Raw genomic sequence first — 24324 nt, forward strand, 5'->3', positions numbered from 1 at the left:
GCGAGGTTTCCACAGCCAGTGGCCACGTCTAGCTTTAGGTGGGTTTCTTTCTATCAGTGCATTTTATCATTTATTTAGGGAGAATAATGTGTGTGTATGTATTTATGTATGGATGTAAGTATGCATATATGTTTGTATGTATGCATGCACGTATGTATATGTATACTATTATATAACTTAAGAATTAAATAAGCTAATAGCTGTTTAATGATTTATAACTATTATTACACTTTAACATGTTAATCCTTAAAACAATGTAGCCTGTATAAAATATGTAGTTTTATTAAGCAGTGGTCTGAATACAACTTAAACATCAAACAACAAATTCAATATTCAAAACTGCAGATGTGATTGTAGATAAGCAGGCGGTGGAGAATTTCGCTTATTTCTCTTTGCTGTTTTGAATGCGTCTCAAATGGTGCTTATCATTCCCTTGCAGACGTTCACCAAAATTCACATACTGTACATTCCCGTGAAGAACTCGTGTTTTACCGGCAAACCTGGTAATCAGAAGGCGCGTTAAGTTCTCCGCTGATGGTGGATTGTAGTTTAGCGTGTGGGCACAAACGGCAAAGTGTTCGCTCCACTGCGCGCTGCGGTGCTTCTGACGCGCGATGGAGAACCTTCAGAAAGATGCGACTTTCTGGCCGCTGAACAGATCACGGAGTGAGTCGAGCAGCGGAAACGAAAGTATAGCTGCAAACCGAACCGAGAACCCTCTGAAGCGCAACGAGGAGGTGGCCAAAGTGGAAGTGGCAGTGTTGTTTGTGGTGCTGCTGCTCGCACTGGCCGGTAACCTGTGCGTACTGGCGGCGCTTCACGCGAGCAAACGCGCGCGCTCGCGCATGCATTTCTTCATGAAACACCTGAGCATCGCGGATCTGGTGGTGGCCATCTTCCAGGTGCTGCCGCAGCTCATCTGGGATATCACGTTCCGCTTCTATGGGCCAGACTTCTTGTGCCGCTTGGTGAAGTATCTGCAGGTGGTGGGGATGTTTGCCTCCACATACCTGCTTGTGCTGATGTCCGTGGACAGGTGCCTTGCAGTATGCCAGCCTCTCCGCTCACTGCGGCGCAGGAAGGACCGTGAGTACGTTCTCGGGTCATGGCTCCTGAGCCTGCTGCTCAGCCTCCCACAGACATACATCTTCTCCCTCAAGGAAGTGGGCCAGGGGGTCTATGACTGCTGGGGAGACTTTGTGCAGCCATGGGGGGCAAAAGCCTACATAACCTGGATAAGCCTTACCATCTACATCATACCTGTTACCATTCTGAGTGTGTGTTATGGCCTCACAAGTTTTAAGATATGGCAAAACTTCAAGCAGAAGAGCAGAAAGGATCAGCCTCTAAGATTGTCTGGGGAGCTGGCCGATAGTGCAGCACTTTCACGCGTCAGCAGTGTGAGACTCATCTCTGAGGCGAAAATCAGGACGGTGAAAATGACATTTGTTGTCGTCTTGGCCTACATTGTGTGCTGGACGCCATTCTTCTTCGTGCAGATGTGGTCAGCTTGGGATCCTATGGCACCAAGAGAGGGTAATTTTATTAACGAGAGTTTTAAAAAGAAAAGAAATAATATGTGTTCAGCTTTGGGGTTATAATGTCAGCTTGAGTCACAGGTTGGCAGTTTCCTTGTTCTTACACAGCAGAACTAAGTCATCACATAATTACCATGTTGAGAAAGTGTGTTTGAGTATTGAAACCATCCTGTGCTGGAGATGGTGCACCCTGTCTTGAACTTATTATTATTATTATCATTATTATTATTGTATAACTTTATATACAAGGGGAGGGGAGGGGGTTTTTTTTTAGACAGACGGACACCGACACAAACACTAAGGAATCATGGTGTTCGTGTGTTTCTTTTAATGTTTCTTTTAATGACATATAATACCTGAACAATTATTTGAACTGAACAATTATTTGCTGCTTGTCAGGGGCAGGACGTGCAGCATTTGTGCTCTTTTCTGTACTTTGACTCGGAGCAGAAGAGCTACTCCGGCTTCTACTCGCAGGAGAGCGAGTGTTGCCATCTTCACCACCCTGGGAGCGTTTAAAAAACGTAGATATTTTCGTCTGTTTTTCAGGTGGTTGATGCGACATATTCTCCGAGGCGCTCTCTGTCCGCTGGTGGGAGTGTACTGCTTACCTGTTACCGCACGTGTCTCTGTGTGTGTGTGTGTGTGTGTGCGCGCATCGGGGCAGTTGGGGGAGGGGCGGGGCGCCCCCCCTAATATAATGGCAGGGGAAACACTGTTATAGCATTTAAATTATGACAAGCATTTCTTAATATTTACTGACCATTCATTTTGGCCTTTACAGAAATTTGGTAATACAAAATACCATACACTAATAATCATAGTTAACCTACTAAAACATGTTTGAAGTAAAACAAACATCAGCAAAAATAAATAAATAAATAAATAAATACATAGATACAAAAATACACATTTTTTTTAACTTTATATAATGGAGACTTGATCTCTAGTGCAAATGTTATGAAAGAATGTAAGGCTCTTTATCTTTTATTCTGTGGTGTTGGTAAAATGTTTGCAAATTGCCTGCCATACTAATAGATGAAAATATAGCAGAAATAAGTTACACGGTTCAAACTTCTCTCTTTCTCCCTCACCCACTTCCACACAAACACACATATTCATCCATACACACACATACATATATGTACATGTTTAGACAATTGCTCAGCAGGCCAGCAGTCCAGAACAGTAATAAGCTCGCCTACTGAAAACATGGCACAGTCTATATAATTTCTCAGTGGGGCTGGAATTAAATCTACCTTTGACAAGAACATGTTACAGTGACTCATGTTACTGCATAGATTTAAGAATGAAGAAAGATGAATGAACATGAGAAAAGCTCAGTAGAGGACTTCAAAGACTCCAGGTCTGAGCCCTAAATGTTGCATGACATCAAAAGGGTTCCTTTACTGTATATCTCAGCAAGATTATGAATGTCAATAATGCGTTATTTGCTAGAAGATTATGCGTGGCTATACCTGCTGTGCTAAAATGATGGAATCCATATGCTGGTAGAGAACATTCTGTCCTATCTTGCCAACAGTTTTTTTCCGATGATTTCAGAAAATAAAAAAAATAAACAGTAAAGAGGAAATTGCAGTGTATTTCCGCAGCAGATCTTAATCACTTTGCTCATATTTAATGAGTTTACAGTGGAATATTGAGTAAATTGAATGCACCTAGAGGACGACTGTAAGGGCCCTGGTCCCAAGGGGGCCCAGCAGAACCCCATACTTTGGCGTATGATTTTGGTATTTAAATTGCCTCTTGGCACAATAATCTATTAGGAGGCACGCTATAATGAAAGCACCCCTCTGTGCCAAGAGCGTGTGTGTCCCCTTAAGACGTTGGCGGGTTATTCAGAAATGCGGCACTTCACAGACCGCTTCTGAACTTTGCGCATCATTCAGGTAGATGGCAAGACTCAAGAGATGGCGCAGCCAAAATCAGGATACCAAAAGAGGAAAGAAAAGCACGAAAAAGAGGAGAGAGCGAGACGGGGAAGACAGCTAGTCACCCAGTTTTTTTAAAAAAAAAAAAAACAGTGATTTATTGTTCCCCGTTTTATGTTATGATTCTGAAGCTAGTCTTTATGAAGCTGTTTTAAGTAACATAAAATAGAAATTCTCTCAGTTACTCACCCCAATGTTTATCCACTGGAAGTTGTAACAATATTTCCATGCAATCGAACAATAGTAACGGAGCAGCATTCAAAAAAGATGAAAAATCACCAAGCAACAATAAAACTGATCTAGTGATGTATGTTCAAGGTTTCCACAGTATTGGAACAGTTTTCTGTGAGGAATCGATCGAAATTGACACTGTAGTCATGTAAATCTGCTTTAATTATCATGGGTGCGTTTATGAAATAAGTGTTGTAATAACGTCCAATTTGTGAGTGAATCGTTTGATTTGGTTCGTTTCAATGAATTGGAGAAACCCATTGATAAAACTAGTCTGAATGATTCATTCACAATAGAACTGATAAGATAATTGGGGGATGGGGCCTTGGGGCCTGGAGTACAAATTAGCCAGGGGGCCCAGAAACCCTAGTGGCGCCCCTGATCTCCCTACAAATAAAAATAGCTCCCTGTGTCTTCTAAGTCATGTAAAATAGCAAATTATAATTTTTAGAATTTTTACTATAGTAGCTGTTTAAAAAAAATAAACCCAGTTGGATCCATTGCTGTTGTGTTAGCATGTATAATACAGGGCAGTTGTAGAGGGAAAAGATATTCTGTATTTTACACTATTTTGCTTGAACCAATAAGCATGAAAATCCTTACAAAGAAGGCAAGAATTTATCTGAAAGAGTGGAAAAATGCAAAGAGGACCTAACTGATCACTTTAAATAATACTGGAAATACTGAACTACAGTATGTAAGATGTTTTAGGATTTCTGGAGGAACTCTTCCCAAGGGTATAGTAGCTATACTGTAGGTTTCAAATGAATGTCATTTCTGTTGGTCAGCAAAACACTGGGGCTTCTTCTCAGGAGAAAAATTAACAAGAAGTTAGATTTGTTGGTATAACTGGGAAGGTCGTCTAATGAGGCAGTCCAGCTGTCCATGGTACATGAAACAAGATAAATAAGTAAATAATTTCATAAATGAACACTCTGTAACAGTGTAATTTACAGTTGTCACCTGACCAGACTGATTGCTCTCATTTGTGCTCTGTCTTTATGGACATGACAGCTAGCTAAGAAGGCAGTTGAATAACTAGAAGCTATGACTTGGTGACAGTTAACAATAATGATGATCATTATTTATATAGCATTTTTCTACAACTATAAATCTACACACTTAAAAAATGTATGTCCCTCTGGGGGAGCCTGTCAAAGACTGAGGCTCTGAGTTAGTAAAGTTTTGTGTGTGTAAAAGTATGTGCAGTCTCAATAGCAGGCATGAAAAACATGCAGGGTCTACAGAGGATTGTGTCTTTTACATGAGCAAAAATTATGTGTTGTCCGGATTTGTGCATTTGCCATGATAAATATGTTATTTGAGGCATTTCTACCTATGTGAAAAAATACAGGATGGATTCAATTCAAATAGATTATTTTTGCAATGCAATTTAACCTGCAATGCAATTTACTAAGTTTCAAAGTCCCTTTGGAAGCAGACATTATGGGTGCAAATTAACATGACTCAAATGTAGGTATTATATATGTGGAAGTCAGTTTCTGCCAGTTGTAGACAACATTATCCCATTCACTAGGTGTAATAATGAGAGGGTTTATCAGGATTATGTTGCATCTTCTCAGAACGATAAAAAAAAAATTGAAAGGATGACTGAATATTACCTTGACATAGGCTGTGAAAAGGTTTCATTCACACCTATGAACAAAACATATAGTTTTATTTTGTGTTCATATTGTATTTTGAAATGTTTTTTGATGCATGTCATAGCCTTTTATTTGGCGTTATTCTGAACATGTAATTATGCTTTATTTGTACATGCAGTTTATCCCCTTACACAAGCAAATTGGCACATTATTTGGGATGTCTCTATTATAAAGGGCTCCAAGTAGAAGCCTTTTAGGAAGCTAAGAGCCCTTAATTAGCTGAATAATGTTTTTCTGGGAGTGTATGAAAATAAATGAGAAATATAAAATATATAAGATAGACTACACATAATAATAATAATAATAATAATAATAATAATAATAATAATAATAAACCCAGTTAAAAAATAGGTTTTTTAAAATTTAAATTTAAATTTTTTAAATGTAAAAAATATTATGAAAATTAAACAAATTCAATGTAAAAAAAATATTTAGATGTATAATAGTCTCTGGAACAATATTCCAGAACTTTTATAAGAAAATCATCTTCCACCAGCTTAATTGAAAGATATTCTTGCCATTCACAACATAACCTGCCACATTTGAGTATAATGCAAAGGATAAGCTATGCTGAGCTGGACCTAGTCAGTGTAGAACTTTACAGGGAGGCAATCTAACCTGAATAAGCCTGGGGTAATATGTTCTGACTTATATTGCTTACATGGAAATCTAATGAGAAACTAATATTTACTTTCGTTGAGGACCTTATTTGTAGCTTTTGGTTTCACAGATTACTATAGGAGCCATGTAAATATTCATGTGTGATGTCATGTGACTGTGGGAAAATATGGGAGTGTCATTAATTATTTGAGAATTAAAGCACCTGTTGTGGGAGGGGTTGGCAGGAAGGAAGGGGGTGAGTGTGGGAGCACACATTTGTTTGTTGACCGTAAATTCATTCAGTTTTTGCCTTGATTGGATTTTCGTAACAAGAGGATCGATGATTTTGGATATGTTTGCTGACATCGAATCGGTAGGACATGGGTTGTAATTTTTTCTTTGCTTGTGTTTGTGGATGATTTGAAATGGCTTGGCGGTTTTGTTGCTGTTGGTTTGCTGTTGACCTAGTGCTGTTGGTGTGTTTAAGCTGTTGTTTGGGCTTTTGTGAAAGTGTGAGGAGTGTCTTTGATGTGCTTTGTTACTAAAAGTGTTTGCTTGTTTCGGATTGTGCTCGCGTGTTTTGGGTAGTGCTTGCGTGTTTTGAATAGACGCGCTGAGATGTGCATGCTGTAATCATGAGTGAAATTGAATCTAGTGTGGATGTTGAACCTGAACAGGATGAATGTAAAAGAAAAGTTCAGTTTACCGCAAAGGATTTGGCTAATAAAATTGAGCAACTTCAGAAAGAACGAAAAAGAAATGTGAATGTGATTAAAAGTTCTATACCAGCCATCAAAGAAATGAGAATATTTCAGCTGTTCGTTCTGAACTTGAAAGCTTGATGCAAGTTTTTGAAGAGGCAATCAAACTTCATGATTCTGTGATCCCATTATTACCCGGTGATGAGCAAACCAAACAGAATGACTGGTTCTCAAGTACATATAAATACAGTGACACCTTTATAAAAGACACAAAGCAGTGGATAAGTGGAATTGAGAGCTCAGGTGATAATGCTCAAGATCAACCATTGGAATCAGCTGGGTGTCTTCTAGATGGTTCAAGAGACCAAAATATGTCCAAGATTTCCATGCATAACCAAGATGATATAAATCCAAGCGACAGCGTTTCTAATGTTGGAAGTAAAGGATCAAGTAAATGAAGCTCCACCTCAAGACATTCAATAACATCATCAACCTCTTCAGCACGCATTAAGGCAGAGGCCGATATAGCAGCTCTGTTGGTACATCAAAATTTAATGAAGGAAAAACACTCTATTAAGGAAAAAGAACAAAACATAAGAAAACAGAAAGAGAAGTTTGGGTTGCGAATGGAAATTGCTGCAACTATGGCAAAAATGAAAGTATTTAAGGGCTCCAGTGTGCATTGTTTTAAAAGTGATGTGACACATCATTCTGATGGAATGAATTCTTATGCTGATAAAGGACAACAGACCACCCAGACACTTAATGCCAATGAAAAATCATTTATTCCAACTCAAAAAATGGTTTCCTCAGGTGCAAACAAGGGGAACATTTCTCAAGCCATTTACCCCCAGACAATTCCAAACTCAAGTCAGCATGGTAATGTGAATGTAAGTGCCCAGTATGGAAGCAGTTCCAGTGATGGTTCAGGAAATACTGATCAAATTCTCCATATCATGGATAAACAAAATTAAATTACATCTTTACTGGTTCAACAACAGGGGAGTCGTGACAACGGAGTTGGGGATCCAAGTGCAAGGCTTTATTAACAAATGTGGTCAAAACAGGCAGGGTTGAGCACCAGCAAACAGTACAATCCAAGGCAGAGACAAAAGAGTAATCCAGTACACAGGCAATGGTCAGGGCAGGCACCAAACAATCAAAAACAAGGAAAACAGTCCACAGATCAAAAACACAGGGAAACACGGACACACGGAAACTCGGAAACTAGAAATGGCTATAAACATAATAACAATCAGCAACCTAGGAGCAGGTGTGAGCAACATTTATATAGAACAGCAACCAATGAAAACAAGACACATCTAACTAAGGAACCAATCCGAACATAACCCACAAACAAGGGTAGCACATGACACAGGTGGGGCAAGGAACACATGGGAAATGGAGTCCTGAGAACAATGGCAAGAGTCCGGGGTGGAGTTCATGGGCACTCCAGCTGGTGATCGTCACATAGCCCCCCCCCAAGGAGCGGATTCCAGAGCGGCTTCCAGACGCTCCTCAACAGGAATAGACATGAGTCCAGGAGGGGGGTGGAGCAGAAGAGGAACAGGGGGAGGGATGGAGGGCCAGGTCCATGTGGAAGTGGAGGAACGGGACTGAGGCAGAGCAGGCTGAGCAGGGTACCAAGGTGGGGCAGGCGGAACATAATAGCACCAGGGCGGAGCAGGCGGAGCTGAAGACCACCAGAGCGGAGCAGGCGGAACTGAAGACCACCAGGGCGGAGCTGAAGACCACCAGGGCGGAGCTGACGAGCACCAGGGCGGAGCAGGCGGAGCTGACGAGGAGCAGGGCGGAGCAGGCAGAGCTGACGAAGACCAGGGCGGTGCGGGCGAGCACCAGGGCGGAGCTGAAGGGCACCAGGGTGGAGTTGAAGGGCACCAGGGCGGAGCAGGCGAGCACCACGGCGGAGCTGACGAGCAACACGGCGGAGCAGGCGGAGCTGATGAGCACCAGGGCGGAGCAGGCGAGTACCAGGGCGGAGCTGACGGGCACCAGGGCAGAGCTGACGGGCACCAGGGCGGAGCAGGCAGAGCTGAAGGGCACCAGGGTGGAGCAGGTGGAGCTGAAGGGCACCAGGGCGGAGCTGAAGGGCACCAGGGCGGAGCAGGAGACCACCACAGCTGAGCAGATGGGTCCAAAGATCCCCACGGCAGAGCAGATGACCACCACAGCTGAGCAGATGTCCACCAATGTAAAGCTAACAAGGCGGATCCCACCAAGGCAGACCAGGCGGGACTGGAACAGAGAGCACAGAGAGCTTAATAACGGCCTCTGCGGTCGAGACAGGACAGGCTGAGAGTTCAAAGATGGCCTCCTTGGCCGGGACAGGGCAGGCGAAGAGCTCGGAGACAGCCTCCTTGGCCGTGACAGGGCAGGCAGAGGGTTCAGAAGCGGAAGCCGCTGACTCGGGAGGTTCTGCAGTGGAAACTGCCACCTTGGGAGGAGCTGGAGCGGACGCCGCTGATTTGAGAGGTTCTGCAGCATGAGCTGCCACCTCCGGAGCTGGAGCGGGCTCTGGAGTGGATTCGAGGACTGGAGCGGGCTCTGGAGCAACCTCATGGAATGGAGTGGACTCTGGAGCAGGCTCAGGAACAGATTCACAGACTGGAGCAGACTCGGGGGTAGATTCACAGACTGGAGCAAGAACAGAGCAATATGTAGCCCAAACACACAGGATGGCGACCGCCATTAGAGGGAGCACTGAGGATAGGGGAAGTGTCTCTGTGACGACCAGTGCTGAAGCTCCTGGAATGCCTGCTGCACGCACCGACATCAACAGTGGGTCCGCCAGACTGGACACCAGCCTCAAACACCCTTGGAACGCCTTGGTGTCTTCAAACACAACATCCACGATGCTCAGGAATACTGGAGTGGCATCTGTGATGGCTGAAGACTGAGGCTTGACATCCATAGTGGCTGGAGGCTCTGGTGTGACAAGCATCTTGGGAAGAGGCTCTGGGCAGGTGGCCGTCTTGGGAAGAGGCTCTGAACTGGCGACCATCTTGGAAAGAGACTCTGAACTGGCGGCCATCTTGGGAAGAGGCTCTGGGCAGGCGGCCATCTTGGAAAGAGGCTCTGAACTGGCAGCCATCTTGGGAAGAGGCTCTGGGCAGGCAGCCGTCTTGGGAAGAGGCTCTGAACTGGCGACCATCTTGGAAAGAGACTCTGAACTGGCGGCCATCTTGGGAAGAGGCTCTGGGCAGGCAGCCGTCTTGGGAAGAGGCTCTGAACTGGCGACCATCTTGGAAAGAGACTCTGAACTGGTGGCCATCTTGGAAAGAGACTCTGGGCAGGCAGCCATCTTGGAAAGAGACTCTGGACTGGGGATCACAGAACAAGAAGGTGCAGGAAACACAGGAGTGGTGACCATAATCACAGGACCTGCTGGTGGCCATGATGGGTCAAGCTCCGCTGCTGCCGGGGTTGTAGGAGCAGGTGTGAGCAACATTTACATAGAACAGCAACCAATGAAAACAAGACACATCTAACTAAGGAACCAATCTGAACATAACACACAAACAAGGGTAGCACATGACACAGGTGGGGCAAGGAACACATGGGAAATGAAGTCCTGAGAACAATGGCAAGAGTCCAGGGTGGAGTGCCCTCTAGTGGAGTTCATGGGCACTCCAGCTGGCGATCGTAACAGTCTGTCATCTTTGCCTAAAAGGGAAATTCAGATGTTTGATGGCAACCCTTTGCAATATCACTCCTTTTATGAAATCCTTTGAAAGTGGTGTGGAGAGTAAAACTGAAAGCCCTAGTGATCGCTTATATTTTCTTGAACAGTACACCAGAGGTCATCCAAGAGAGATTATAAAGAGTTGCCAGCATATGCCTGCTGATCATGGGGATTTAAGGGCCAAAGCATTTTGGCGACCAGTATAAAATTGCATCTGCCTATATGGAAAAGGCTCTTTCATGGGCAAATATCAAAAGTGAAGATCTCAAAGCTTTACAAGATTATAGTTTGTTCCTAAGAAGCTGTTGTAACTCCATGGAAAATATTCAGTATTTGCATGAGATGGATACGCCCTCCAATATGTTGACTGTAGTGAAAAAATTACCATGCAAATTAAGGGAAAAATGGAGATCAGAGGTCTGTGAATTGCAGGAAGCTGTAAATCAAACAGCTACTTTCAGCGACATTGTTAACTTTGTTGAAAGACAAGTAAAAATAATGACCGATCCAGTTTTTGGAAACATACATGATGTCCCAATGTTAACAGGAAGTAAATCAGTAAACAAAGGCAAGTCTCAGTTTCATCTTAAAGCTAAAAGAAGCAGCTTTGCTACTACTGTCACAGCAATGGAAAGGAAATCAGAAATCGGAAATAATAGAAAAGAAACCGTTTCACGCAGCAACAAGAGTTGTTTGTTTTGCAAATGTGGACACACTTTGGAATTGTGCCCTCTATTGGAAAAGAGGAGTCATGGTGAAAAGATTTCATTCTTAAAAAAGAAAGGTGTTTGTTTTGGCTGCATGTGTATAGGGCACATCATATTATTGTAATATTGTAAATATTGTAGAAATCTCCTTTCATGCAAAGTGTGTAATCTCAAACACCCTAGTATACTTCACATTTACCCAAGAGAAAATGTGACCGATTCAGAGCAAGTGAGGAAACAAATGGACACCGTAATGGGCAGTGCTCCCGAATCTGTTGAGTCCAGTGGATATATTGGGGCTAGTGAATATGAATGTAAACTTTCTATAGTTCCTGTGCAAGTGAAATCTAAAAAAGGAAATAAGACTGTGATTACTTATGCCTTTCTGGACCATGGTAGCACAGCAGTGTTTTGTACGTCTGGATTGATGAATAGACTTGGTCTTTTGGGTAAATTAATATTAATAATATTAAACTAATATTCTCTTGTGTACTATGGGTCAGGAGAAAGTCACAACTACCCATGTTGTCTCTGGGTTAGAGGTAGCTGGTTTGAATGAAGAAGACTTTTGGGAGTTACCTGATGCCTATACACAAGAGACTATGCCTGTGCATAGCAGAAACATCCCAAGGCAAAAGGATCTGCAGGGATGGCCATATTTGAAACATGTGAATTTGCCTGATATTGACTCTCATATCGAACTGCTTATAGGAATAAATGCCCCAAGGGTTATGGAGCCGAGTCAAGTGATCCGCAGTGTTGATAACGGACCCCATGCAATTAAAACTAGGTTGAGGTGGACAGTAAATGGTCCACTAAGAGGAGATAGTGCGACCAATATGCTTCTAAGTACCCTGATGTTACCGTCAGCAGGATTTCAGTTTCAAACTTGGTAGAACTTTGGCAACAACAATTTGAAGTTGATTTTCCTGAATGTAACAAAAATGAACAAGTTGGGTTTTCAAGAGAAGATCACAAGTTCATTGAGATGGTAACAGACTTATTAAAGTTGGTAGAGGGTCATTATTCTATTGGCCTGCCTTTGAGGAAGAAAGATGCTTGGTAGTGGTAGATCAGTGGTTAAGACGTTGGACTTCTGGTCAGAAGGTTGAGAGTTCAAATCCCAGAACCACCAAGCTGCCACTGCTGGGCCCTTGAGCAAGGCCCTTAACCCTCAATTGCTCAGTTGTATAAATGAGATAATTGTAAGTTGCTCTGGATAAGGGCATCTGCCAAATGCCATAAAAGAAAATGTATGCTGGACAACAAAGTAGTTGCAGAACTGTGTGCCCTGAACCTAAAGAAAAGATTGAAAAAGGATGTTTCACTTCATTCTGAATATTCTGTTTTCATGAAAGACCTTATTTCTAAAGGTTACACAGAGAGAGTGCCAGCTGAAGACTTGGGAAGTAGCGATGGTAAAGTATGGTATATACCCCATCACTGTGCTTACCACCCTCGGAAAGGAAAGCTCTGTGTCGTCTTTGATTGTGGAGCTACATTCCAAGGGTCATCTTTGAATACTCAGCTATTACAGGGTCCAGACCTCACCAGTTCATTGATTGGAGTGATAACTAGATTTAGGAAAGAGCGAGTTGTGATCATGGCAGATATCGAAGCCATGTTTCATCAAGTGCGGGTGCCGAAAGATGATGCAGACTTGTTGAGATTTCTTTGGTGGCCTGATGGTGACCTCACTCAAGATATGGTAGAATATCGTATGGTCGTGCACCTCTTTGGAGCCACTTCGTCACCCAGTTGTGCAAACTTTGCCCTCAGAAGGTGCACAGAAGATAACAACAAAGACTTCAGCAAGGAAGTAATTGATACAATCTTGCATTGTTTTTATGTAGACGACTGTCGTCTCTGTAGATTCAGAGGATAAAGCTGTTTCTCTGTATCACAACTTCGTAGCTATTTGTGCAAAGAGGGGTTTCACATTGACGAAATGGATAAGTAACAGTCGAGATGTGCTGGTAAAAATCCCAGAGGAACTCAGAGCAAAAAATGTGAAGGATTTGGATCTGGGCCAAGACATACTTCCTGTAGAGAGAGCTAGGTGTACAATGGTGTATACAATCTGATGCCTTCAAGTTCAAAATGGTGTTGCAGCAGAGGCCTTCAACCAGAAGAGGGATCCTTGCTACTGTGAGTTCTGTTTATGATCCCTTAGGAATTCTGTCTCCAGTGACTTTATATGCAAAAAAGATCTTACAAGACTTGTACAGGAAGAAACTTGGCTGGGATGATATTATTCTTGCTTCAAATTCTCAGGAGTGGATCAACGGGTTGGATGGATTGCACGAGTTGGAGAGCTTCAAGATTGATAGATGCTTTAAACCGATGGGTTTCGGAGAGGTGAACACAGCACAGTTGCATCACTTTTCTGACGCAAGCAAAGATGGTTATGGAGTGGTTACTTATCTGCTTTTGCATGATATTAACTCACAAATGCATGTCGCTTTTGTAATGGGGAATCCTAGAATAGCTCCTTTGAAGCCAGTGTCTCTCCCTCGAATGGAACTTACTGCTGCAACGTTGGCAAGTCGAATGGATTCATTGTGGAGAACAGAACTGTGTATGTGCCTTCAAGACTCTGTTTTCTGGACCGAAAGTACCTCTGTACTGAAATATATCAGAAACTAAGTTTCCAGGTATCGAACTTTTGTTGCTAACAGAGTTTCAGAAATTCTTAAGGTATCTCAATCATCACAGTGGAGGTATGTGAGTACTGCAGTAAATCCAGCAGATATAGCTTCCAGAGGGTTGAGAGTGGAATCATTTCTGAAGAACAAAAGTTGGGTGTTTGGACCACAGTTTCTTCTTTTGCCTGAAACGGAGTGGCCTGTTAATCCTACTGACCTGGGAGAATGTTCACCAGATGATCCAGAGGTAAAAAGAAGTGTCACTGTCAATACTGTACAATTAGAGGAGGACATGGTTGTTATGACGCACTTTATCCAATACTTCTCCTCTTGAAGCAGTTTAAAGAGGTCAGTAGCTTGGATTCTCAGATTTAAGCAACTACTCCTAAATCTAAGTCAGAAGAGGAAATCATTGAAAATGGCTTTAATACAATCTGGCATGGATGAAAACCAACAAAGACAACAACTGAAAGATGAAATGGAGAAGACAAAGACTCAATGTGACAAAAGTGAGCTTTCTGTGGAGGAGCTGAAGAATGCTGAATTGGATATTATTCGTTATTGCCAAAGACAGAGATACTCTGATGAATTCTCAATTTTGCAAAAGGGAGAACAAGTGAAAAGGAACAGTCACATTTATGAACTTAATCCAATTCTTGAAGATGGTGTTTTAAGAGTAGGGGGATGGTTGAGTAGGGCAGCTATGCCCTATACATCTCAGGCATCATTCTTAAACATGTACATGAAGAAGTGGGTCATGGTGGCAGAAATTATATGCTATCGAGGTTGCGTCAAAAGTATTGGATACCTGGTGCTAGCGTAGCCATAAGGAAGATATTATCCAAGTGTGGCAGACCTACCTCTGGATCGAGTTTCTCCAGATAAACCTCCATTCACTTATGTTGGAGTTGACTGTTTTGGACCCTTCGAAATTAAGAGCAGGAGAAGTATCGTGAAGAGATACGGCGTCATCTTCACGTGTCTAGCCATTCGTGCTATTCATATCGAAGTGGTGCCATCACAGGAAACAGATTCCTTTATAAATGCATTGCGATGATTCATCGCAAGACGTGGACAAGTCATAGAAATACGATCTGATAAAGGTACAAATTTTCTTGGAGCGGAGCGTGAGTTGAGACAAGCTATTGAAGGCTGGAACCAATCTCAAATTAATAGCATGTTTCTGCAGAAAGGAATCAAGTGGATGTTTAATCCTCCAACTGGTTCACATCATGGAGGCACATGGGAAAGATTGATTAGGTCTGTAAGGAAGGTTCTTAATGCCACCTTAACACAAACGCTTGATGAAGATTGTCTTCATACAGTTCTATGTGAAGCTGAAGCAATCATTAATGGACGTCCCATTACTAAGGAATCTACTGACCCCAACGATTTGGAAGCACTGACACCTAATCATTTGTTGCTTTTAAAGACTGTACCATCATTACCACCAGGAATCTTTCAAAAGGAGGATATATTCTCATCGATGATGGAAACAAGTGGAGTATATATCAGATCTGTTCTGGAAACGATGGACAAAAGAGTATTTACCTCAACTGCAAGAGCGACAGAAGTGGTCAGCTTCAGCCCGCAACTTCATTCCAGGAGACATTGTACTTTTGGTTGATGATTCTGCACCCTGTAATTCATGGATAATTGGGAAAGTGATCCAAACCTTTCCAGATAAAAAAGGTTTTATCCGTCAGGTGCGACTCAAGACTAAGACCAATTTTTTGAATAGACCAGTCATGAAAATCTGCCTTCTGCAGGAGGCAGATATTTGACATTTCCCTTGGAAAAAGATTTTTTTGGACTGGTCAGTATAGACATTGACGCTGAACCTTTATAGACATTGACTTTACACATTGATATAAGTTAATCACCCATTGACACTAAAGTATTAAGGGCTTTACATGGACTCCATCAAATATTTTTGTAAATACACAGACATTGATTGACGTAAAAAAAAATGAATTATTGTATTTTGAGATTTTGAATCAAATGTCTATGTCTCCTATGTGTATTTAGTGGATGTAATTATTATTAAGATTATAATAATTAGGGGCTGGAGTATAGGAGCCATGTAAATATTCATGTGTGATGTCATGTGACTGTGGGAAAATATGGGAGTGGCATTAATTATTTGAGAATTAAAGCAACTGTTGTGGGAGGAGTTGGCAGGAAGGAAGGGGTGAGTGTGGGAGCACACATTTGTTTGTTGACCGTAAATTCATTCAAAGTTTTTGCCTTGATTCAAATGATCTCTCGATGCTTCAAGAAATGTTGATGCCTCAATGTTAAGTATTCGGTAGAGAAAATAAACTTCAAGATGCAAATGTAATGGATGATTGACGTGTCACAAGTTATTCCCACATTCAGCTCCTGCAGCTTTGGTTGGCTTTTAGGCCACTACAGTAGTTCTACAGCAAAATTAACAACCTTAATCCAGACAGACTTGGTGTGTAACGTCAGCATTACTGCTGTATCAAAATTTCAGAGAAAAAAGTTTCTATTCCTCCAAGCTTTTTTGCCTTTGAGTCTTCCATTTTGTAAAGCTGTGCTGCAGAAGTATCTTGTCAAAGTGATATGTATAATTGCGTATCATTGCCGTAGAAGTAACAGCCAACATTATGTTTGAAAATTCCATGTCTTAGAGGCTGTACGCTACCAGCTGAAAGCTTACACAAACCTGCTAATAGAAGGGTTTTCATCACTATTTTGTACTACAGGGCGTCTCAAAAGGGGGAAATGAGCATTTATAAAATGTAACTTTATTTACAAAACATCCTCTACATGATTGCCATTTCTTTGTAAACACACACTCGTCGTCTCTCCCACCTTTATCGTACAGCAGTATCGTGTGTGATGTGCTTGCCATGTTTCCTGTTAAAGTCTAATGTGTGTGTGTGTGTGTGTGTACAAGTATAGTGTGGACAAACTTTTGACTTGTAATGTATATTAACGGAGAACAGTAACAGGCCTAAAAAAACCCTTGTGGGACCCCATACTGCACTAATCAGTAGGGGGTGGTGCAGTGAGTAGTACTGGTGTCTCCCAGCTCCAGGGTCCTTGGTTTAATCCTGAGTTCCAGTTACTGTCAGTGTGGAGTTTTACATATTCTCCACGTGTTCACATGGGTTACCGTGACCCTGACCTGGATAAAGTGGTTACTAAAGTTGAATGAAGAAATAAATTAATGAGTTACAAATGCATCCCTTCTATAATCTGATTATGGTTTTTTTGAGTCAATTTATTTTTGTTTTATAATGATGACCAGAAAAAGGTATTCATTCATACCACAGCATCTTTACTGTAGCAGTAAAGCGGGAATCATGCAAGCTAAGAGCATACAGCTTCTTATTACATCATTTTTGTAGGATGCTACACTTAGTGATGCATTGCAGAATTTGGAATCAATAATTATATCCAAGGCCAATTTACACCAGCTTCATTTCTGCAGTGTTTTATACACACATCAGCAGACACCATCCATTTCAACCAGGGTTTCAGTCCAAAAGTGCTTCTTGAGACACGCATAAAACGTGAGCTCACACACCCTGTTGCATTTGTTTTACATGCTGTCTCTACTCAAGTTGCATTGAAACCCCACATTTCCTTTTTATACATTATGAATTTTAATATCATAATTTTAATATTGTATAGCCTAATGATTTGTACTACAAGGTGTCCCAAAAGTCTCCATTCATAGGGGACCAGCACCACATTGGTTGCGCCTTCGTCAGTGGATGTTCGTGGGCATCCACTTCTTGGGTGGTCCACAATACTTCCAGTCTTTTTTTGGAATTTGTTAATAAGTTTGGCAACAGTTAACACTTTTGTGTTGATGTGCTTGCCATGTTTCCTGTTAAAGTTCATCGCAACCTTGTGATGGCTTCCCGATCAGCCATGAGAATGATTTCAATATGTTCTTTGGTCAAAGGCATTCTTAAATATATATATATATATATATATATATATATATATATATATATATATATATATATATATATATATATATATACAGCAAAAAATACATTCTGTTAATTTCTCCTATGTGTGGAGACCTTTGGGACACCCTGTATATTTAGGGTAATCAGAGTAAGTACAAATATGCAGTTTATTCACTGTCCAACTTTTGTGTGTCACAACTGCAGATTTGTACTATAAAGGCAAAGTATTTACAGTATATCCAGCACATACACATCAGGAAAGCAAACAACTGTACCACTTGCAGCCTTACAATTTTTCGATCCAATTAGAAATTAGCTAAACACTTAGGGGAAAGAGAAGAAAAAGCTGGATAGAAACATATCCAAAATCAACAAATAACTTGCATATAGTGCTGAAATTTTCAGTTTAAGTGACTTAATGCGCTAAACTGAAAGCTACGCTATTTAGCTTTATATCATTCATGACCCAAAACCTTGGAATTTGCTGCCACCTGTTATTACACAGCCAACATCTGTTTGCACTTTTATAAGCAGGGGGTCAAATTTGTGTTCTATGTCCTATGTTTGGTAATCAATCCATGGATAACATGACATGAGAGAGGGTGTCCTATAACTTAAAAAGCACATCTTTCTATAGAAAATATAGCAGCAGTAAAAAGCACAAAAACTCATGGCAGGAAAAGCAGTTGCTGTAGGGTTTGGCTTATGTTCCTAGGACAACAAAATAGATACTTTAAGGAATAAAATCAGTCTCTGTTGTTGTCCTAATCTTGTAAACATCAGATAGATCAGACCGGTAGTCATTACAAAAACAGGAAAGGGCTAGATAACAACAGAGCACTTCATAAATGACCAACAGAAAACCAGTTGACTTCAGGCCATATGCCGGCTAGGTTGGCAGCTGGGCTAGGACTAATGCAGTGGTGGTTCAACAGTTAAGGCTCTGGGTTACCAATTAGATGGTTGGGGATTCAAGCTCCAGTATCACTAAGCTGCCACTGTTAGGCCTTTGAGCAAGGTCCTTAACCTTCTGTGCTCCATTTCTGACCCACAGACTTCCTTAAAAGCTAGGATATGCAACGAAAATTTCTCTGTGATGTAATGTGTAAGTGATAAATAAAAGCTTCTTATCCTGTACTAAGAATGACCTCATAAGCAGTGTGCAAATCGTGAACAAAATACCATTCATTGTTTCATACCATTCTGGTTTCTTAATAGGAAAGATGGGAGTGATATATTGGCTACGATATTAATCAGAATTTGGAAACATTCTAATTAGTATTGAGTCATGTGCACACCACAATCCGATTGCCTGATTCAGGTTAAGACAATATTCTGATTCCCCAAATTCTGATTCCTGCCACTGGAATATGCCTGTTTTAATTGTAAATTTGTTGCATTTAAAAATGTTATTCAGAAACTCCACTGAAAGGAGATATATGTGCATGCTCAGACCACAAGGAATTGCTAGGTATTTCAGAATGGCAACTCAGACCAACAACAGCCATATATAAACATTGTATTTGCAATATGGCTGCAACCTGAATATAGACCTTAAACAGAATTTGATGTGCATGTAAACATAGCCTATAGGTACTCAGAACTGGACTTCCTGGAATGCAACAACATGAGAATAGTGCCAGAATTTTGAGAAAATATGTGGGTTTATAGTGATCATAGATTAGTGGGCTTTACAGTGATTGTAACATACATCACTAACGTGAGAAGAGCATAGCTTTTAATGAAGGCATTTGCATAAAGTAATCCAACTACTGCAAGTTATTTTACGTACATGTTTAGTGCAGATGGGGACTTACTGTTGTCTAGCAGTCCCTGGAAGAAGTATCTTGAGGTCTTAAGAGCAATTCACCAAATCCAGATGATAAGGTGAACACCATTTATAGAACAGCTTGCACCTAGAACAATACAAGGCCTGATTGCTAGGAGCCCTTGTGTATAGGAGTGTTTCCTGATCTGCTAGGTCATAATCCTCAGATGACAATTCAGTTCAAGGGGCCAGACTCACACACACAAGTGTTAAAAACCACTGAGCTAGAGTTTCAAAACTTCCAGTGAGATAGTGGCCAGTGGTGGCAAATCAGCTTGTAATCACTGCAGCTCCCTAAATGCACAAATAATTCAAGCAAACATTCGTAGTTGAGCTTTCACTTATTTCCCATTGATGTGCATGTGAGAAAGAAATGGCTTTGCACTATTTGCTGGGATGAGGGTATGCACCTATGAGTATGTCTAAAACCACTCAAAACAAGTTGCTAAACTGTATGCTGGATGACTCTTTGCTAAATGACTGTTTGTTGTTGACACTCAACTGGCCATTTTGGGGGTTACTCTAAAAATTCACTAGATAGTAGCCTATAGCATAAGTGTGATAGCCTCTCGCCTTAATTTTGTTTGAGGCTATGTCACTATTAATGTCGTGAAGCCCCACCAAAATCTCTGGTCATGAGTTGACCCTGGGATATGCCAAGGGACAAATCAAGAGATGATGGGTAGATGCTGCTTACCAAGCAAAGAGTAAATTCAAGTGCAATAAAAAGTGCAAACTTGTAGATATTGCATAGCAAACAACATGACAAAATGCTTGTTATATACAAAAACACACTAACCAAAGTAGAAGAGGGTGCTAGGGGGCTATGCCCAGCTTTGCAGCAGAGGGGATACCTGTAGATCAGAATATAGTTGAAAGCTGACACACAGATAGCTCCATATTGTGTATGTGTAGTCTGACAAGAATAATAATGGGAAAAAGTATTTATTGTTGGTGCACTAATTTTAGTTTGTGAAGTCTTTAAATACATCACAGGTTAGAATTACAACATACTCCTGTGACAGGACATTAGGTGTACTCAACAAATGACACCCGTAACTAATTTATCCATTCAGTTTGGACTGTGCCTACATGGAATGGATCATCAAGTGCTTTTGTCTATCTATAAAAAAATCCTAGGGTATTTCCCCTTGTCAGTCACATGCCATTGAGCACTGGCCTGATCTGTCCAAAGTCCTGTGGGAACATGAAAAGCAACATTGGAACAACATCTAATGGCACTAACAAGTAAAATGTATTTTTACATAAGCCTATGTCATCTTGTTTGATTTATTCCTGTTTTTAAAAGATTATTTTTTGCCCATTTACTATGCTATACAAATATGATGAGGCTTAATCAATATGTTCTACAAATCAGTTATTCTGGCCACTTTAGATTATCAGTGACATGCCTTTTTTATATTTCTGTCTCTTTGACTTTAGCAATAGGCAATTGACCATAACTGCTATTTAAGAGTTTTATATTAATTGTAAATGAATCCTGTAATAACGAATCCTCTAATCTTATGATGACAGCAAATTTTATTTATGAATATATGATTATGGATCTCAGATGGCAGTTTGTGTTAATGGATCTCAGTCAGCAGCAGCAAATACTGTACAGTAACCGCAGTGTGTACTAAAATACATTTTTATGTCTTCTAGAAATGGCATTCATTATTACCATGCTTCTGGCTAGCCTGAACAGTTGCTGTAACCCCTGGATCTACATGTTCTTTGCTGGCCACCTGTTGCGTGACCTGATGCACAACTGCCTGATAACATTACGCTGTAACAGTGTGGGGCAGCAGAGTCCTAATGGCCATGCAGGAGAAATAGTGATGAAGGACACTGGCAGCCAGAGGAGCCTCACTCAAACATCGTAAACTACGTAACACAGCAGACTGCAAGGAAGGCAAGAGAAATGAGGACAAACTCTCTGCAAACCATGGCTGCAAATGGGGAAAACACCTACATATAGTTGACTTACAGAGGCTCTTTGGTCTGGACTTTACTGACTTGTACTATAAGAAAAGTTATTCATATGGACAGATACAATCATTAAAGACCTGATAATAAACCTCAGGACCAATGTATTAAAATACATGTTGCAGTTTAATTCTCTACAGAGACAGAAACTACTACCAACTATTGTCTCAAAGCACACTGGCCAGCCACACACCAGCGAAATACTGAATACTTTTGCATTTGAACATATTCATCTGTCCCACACCACCCTATTCCAGAATGTATTATTTGTGTTATTGCACTGGACTAATGGCAACAGTTAAACTCCAGCAGTGAAAGCCCTGTAATGGTTTTTATTACTAAACTACTTACCTTTGACACAGATCCCTTTCAGAGCTACTCTGGAGACATTAATAGGTCATGTCCAGTTCATTTTGTCCTTGCCAACCTAAATTTGTTGCTGAAACCAGTTGTGTCTTCTTCCCTTACCTATTTACTCAGCACTTGCTTGACTACGTTAGAGCTGAATTAGACACAGTTACTTCTCACTAAAAATACTATATGTTATAAAAAAGTCCTTATCATACACTATATTGCCAAACCTTTTGGGACATCTGCCTTTACATGCACATGAACTTTAATGACATCCCATTCTTAATCCGTAGGGTTTAATGTGGAGTTGGCCCACCCTTTGCAGCTATAACAGCTTCAACTCTTCTGGGAAGGCTTTCCACAAGGTTTAGGAATGTGTTTATGGGAATTTTTGACTGTTCTTCTAGAAGCGTATTTGTGAGGTCAGGCCCTGATGTTGGACGAGAAGGCCTGGCTTGCAGTCTCTGCCCTAATTCATCCCAAAGGTGTTCTATCGGGTTGAGGTCAGGACTCTGTGCAGGCCAGTCAAGTTCCTCCACACCAAACTCGCTCATTCATGTCTTTATGGACCTTGCTTTGTGCACTGGTGCACAGTCATGTTGGAACAGGAAGGGGCCATCCCCAAACTCTTCCCACAATGTTGGGAGCATGAAATTGTCCAAAATGTCTTGGTACGCTGAAGCATTAAGAGTTCCTTTCACTGGAACTAAGGGGCCAAGCCCAACCCCTGAAAAACAACCCCACACCATAATCCTCCCTCCACCAAACTTTACACTTGGCACAATGTAGTCAGACAAGTACCGTTCTCCTGGCAACCACCAAACCCAGATTCGTCCATCGGATTGCCAGACAGAGAAGCGTGATTCGTCACTCCAGAGAACACGTCTCCACTGCTCTAGAGTCCAGTGGCGGCGTGCTTAACACCACTGCATCCAATGCTTTGCATTGCACTTGGTAATGTAAGGCTTGGGTGCAGCTGCTCGGCCATGAAAATCCATTCCATGAAGCTCTCTATGCACTGTTCTTGAGCTAATCTGAAGACCACACGAAGTTTGGAGGTCTGTAGCTATTGACTCTGCAGAAAGTTGGCGACTTCTGCACACTGTGCACCTCAGCATGCGCTGACCCCGCTCTGTGATTTTATGTGGCCTACCACTTTGTGGCTGAGTTGCTATTGTTCCCAATTGCTTCCACTTTGTTATAATACCACTAACAGTTGACCGTGGAATATTTAGTAGTGAGGAAATTTCACGAATGGACTTATTCGGTCCTTAGGTGGCAACTTATCACTGTACCACGCTTGAATTCACTGAGCTCCTGAGAGCGACCCATTCTTTCAGAAATGTTTGTAGAAGCAGTCTGCATGCCTAGGTGCTTGATTTTATGCACCTGTGGCCATGGAAGTGATTGGAACACCTGAATTCAATGATTTGGAGGGGTGTCCCAAAACTTTTGGCAATATAGTGTATGTTGTAGGACAAAATATGGTGTATTATGACCATGTGTAAATAAAATATATTTAGTAAAAACAAGAATCTATCTATCTATCTATCTATATATATATATATATATATACATATATATATATATATATATATATATATATATATATATATATATATATATATATATGTATATATATACACACACACACACACACACACACCGATCAGCCATAACATTATGACCACCTGCCTAATATTGTGTTGGTCCCCCTTTTGCTGCCACAACAGCCCTGACCCGTCGAGGCATGGACTCCACTAGATCCCTGAAGGTGTTCTGTGTTATATGGCACAAAGACGTTAACAGCAGATCCTTTAAGTCCTGTAATTTGTGAGGTGGGGCCTCACAGATGTTTGATTGGATTGAGATCTGGGGAATTTGGAGGCCAAGTCAACACCTTGAACTCCTTGTCATGTTCCTCGAACCATTCCTGAACAATTTTTACAGTGTGGCAGGGCACATTATCCTGCCGAAAGAGGTCACTTCCACTAGGGATGAAGGGGTGTACCTGGTCTGCAACAATGTTTAGGTAGGTGGTATGTGTCAAAATATTAAAACTATTAATATTAATATTATATTAATAATATTAATATTATCTTATTTAATCTGCCAATCTTTACGATGTAGGGCCCAAAGCAATCCATCCCAGTAGAATAGAATGGAGGTTTGTAAAGGCGAAGGCGGGATGGAGGAAGTGATTCGGGGAATGATAGGATAGGCACGGAACTGTTGGCACTTAGGACACTTATGTTGATGTTGTCGGACCACCTCACGACCCCTCAGGATCCAATAATGCCTCCTCAACTCAGCAAAAAGCCTTTCTCGCCCGGGATGTTGCAGGCGGTCATCATAATCCTTGGCTATATGTTTAGTGATAGGATGGGCAGGGTCCAGGACAATAGGATGAATAGCCTCAGGGAGTAGATCATTACTTCGACGTAACCTTCTGCCTACCTGTATAA

The 24324-nt window shown here is 41.3% G+C and overlaps 1 protein-coding gene across 1 annotated transcript; it reads left to right on the top strand.

Moving 5' to 3' along the window:
- The first annotated feature begins 447 nt into the window (after positions 1 to 447).
- On the top strand, positions 448 to 23346 carry LOC113533827 (isotocin receptor-like). Its single transcript, XM_026926200.3, has 2 exons — positions 448 to 1536; positions 21185 to 23346. Exons 1-2 carry the CDS (start codon positions 615 to 617, stop codon positions 21403 to 21405), a joined length of 1143 nt encoding a protein of 380 aa, XP_026782001.1. The 5' UTR covers positions 448 to 614; the 3' UTR covers positions 21406 to 23346.
- Positions 23347 to 24324: the final 978 nt, after the last annotated feature.

Source organism: Pangasianodon hypophthalmus, chromosome 2 (assembly GCF_027358585.1).
Source record: "Pangasianodon hypophthalmus isolate fPanHyp1 chromosome 2, fPanHyp1.pri, whole genome shotgun sequence".
NCBI lineage: Eukaryota > Metazoa > Chordata > Actinopteri > Siluriformes > Pangasiidae > Pangasianodon > Pangasianodon hypophthalmus.

Excerpts from the sequence above, each read along its gene's own strand:
- LOC113533827 (XM_026926200.3), top strand. The coding sequence starts at position 615 with ATGGAGAACCTTCAGAAAGATGCGACTTTCTGGCCGCTGAACAGATCA. Across the intron at positions 1,537-21,184 it reads TCCTATGGCACCAAGAGAGG|AAATGGCATTCATTATTACC; the intron begins GTAATTTTATTA and ends TATGTCTTCTAG.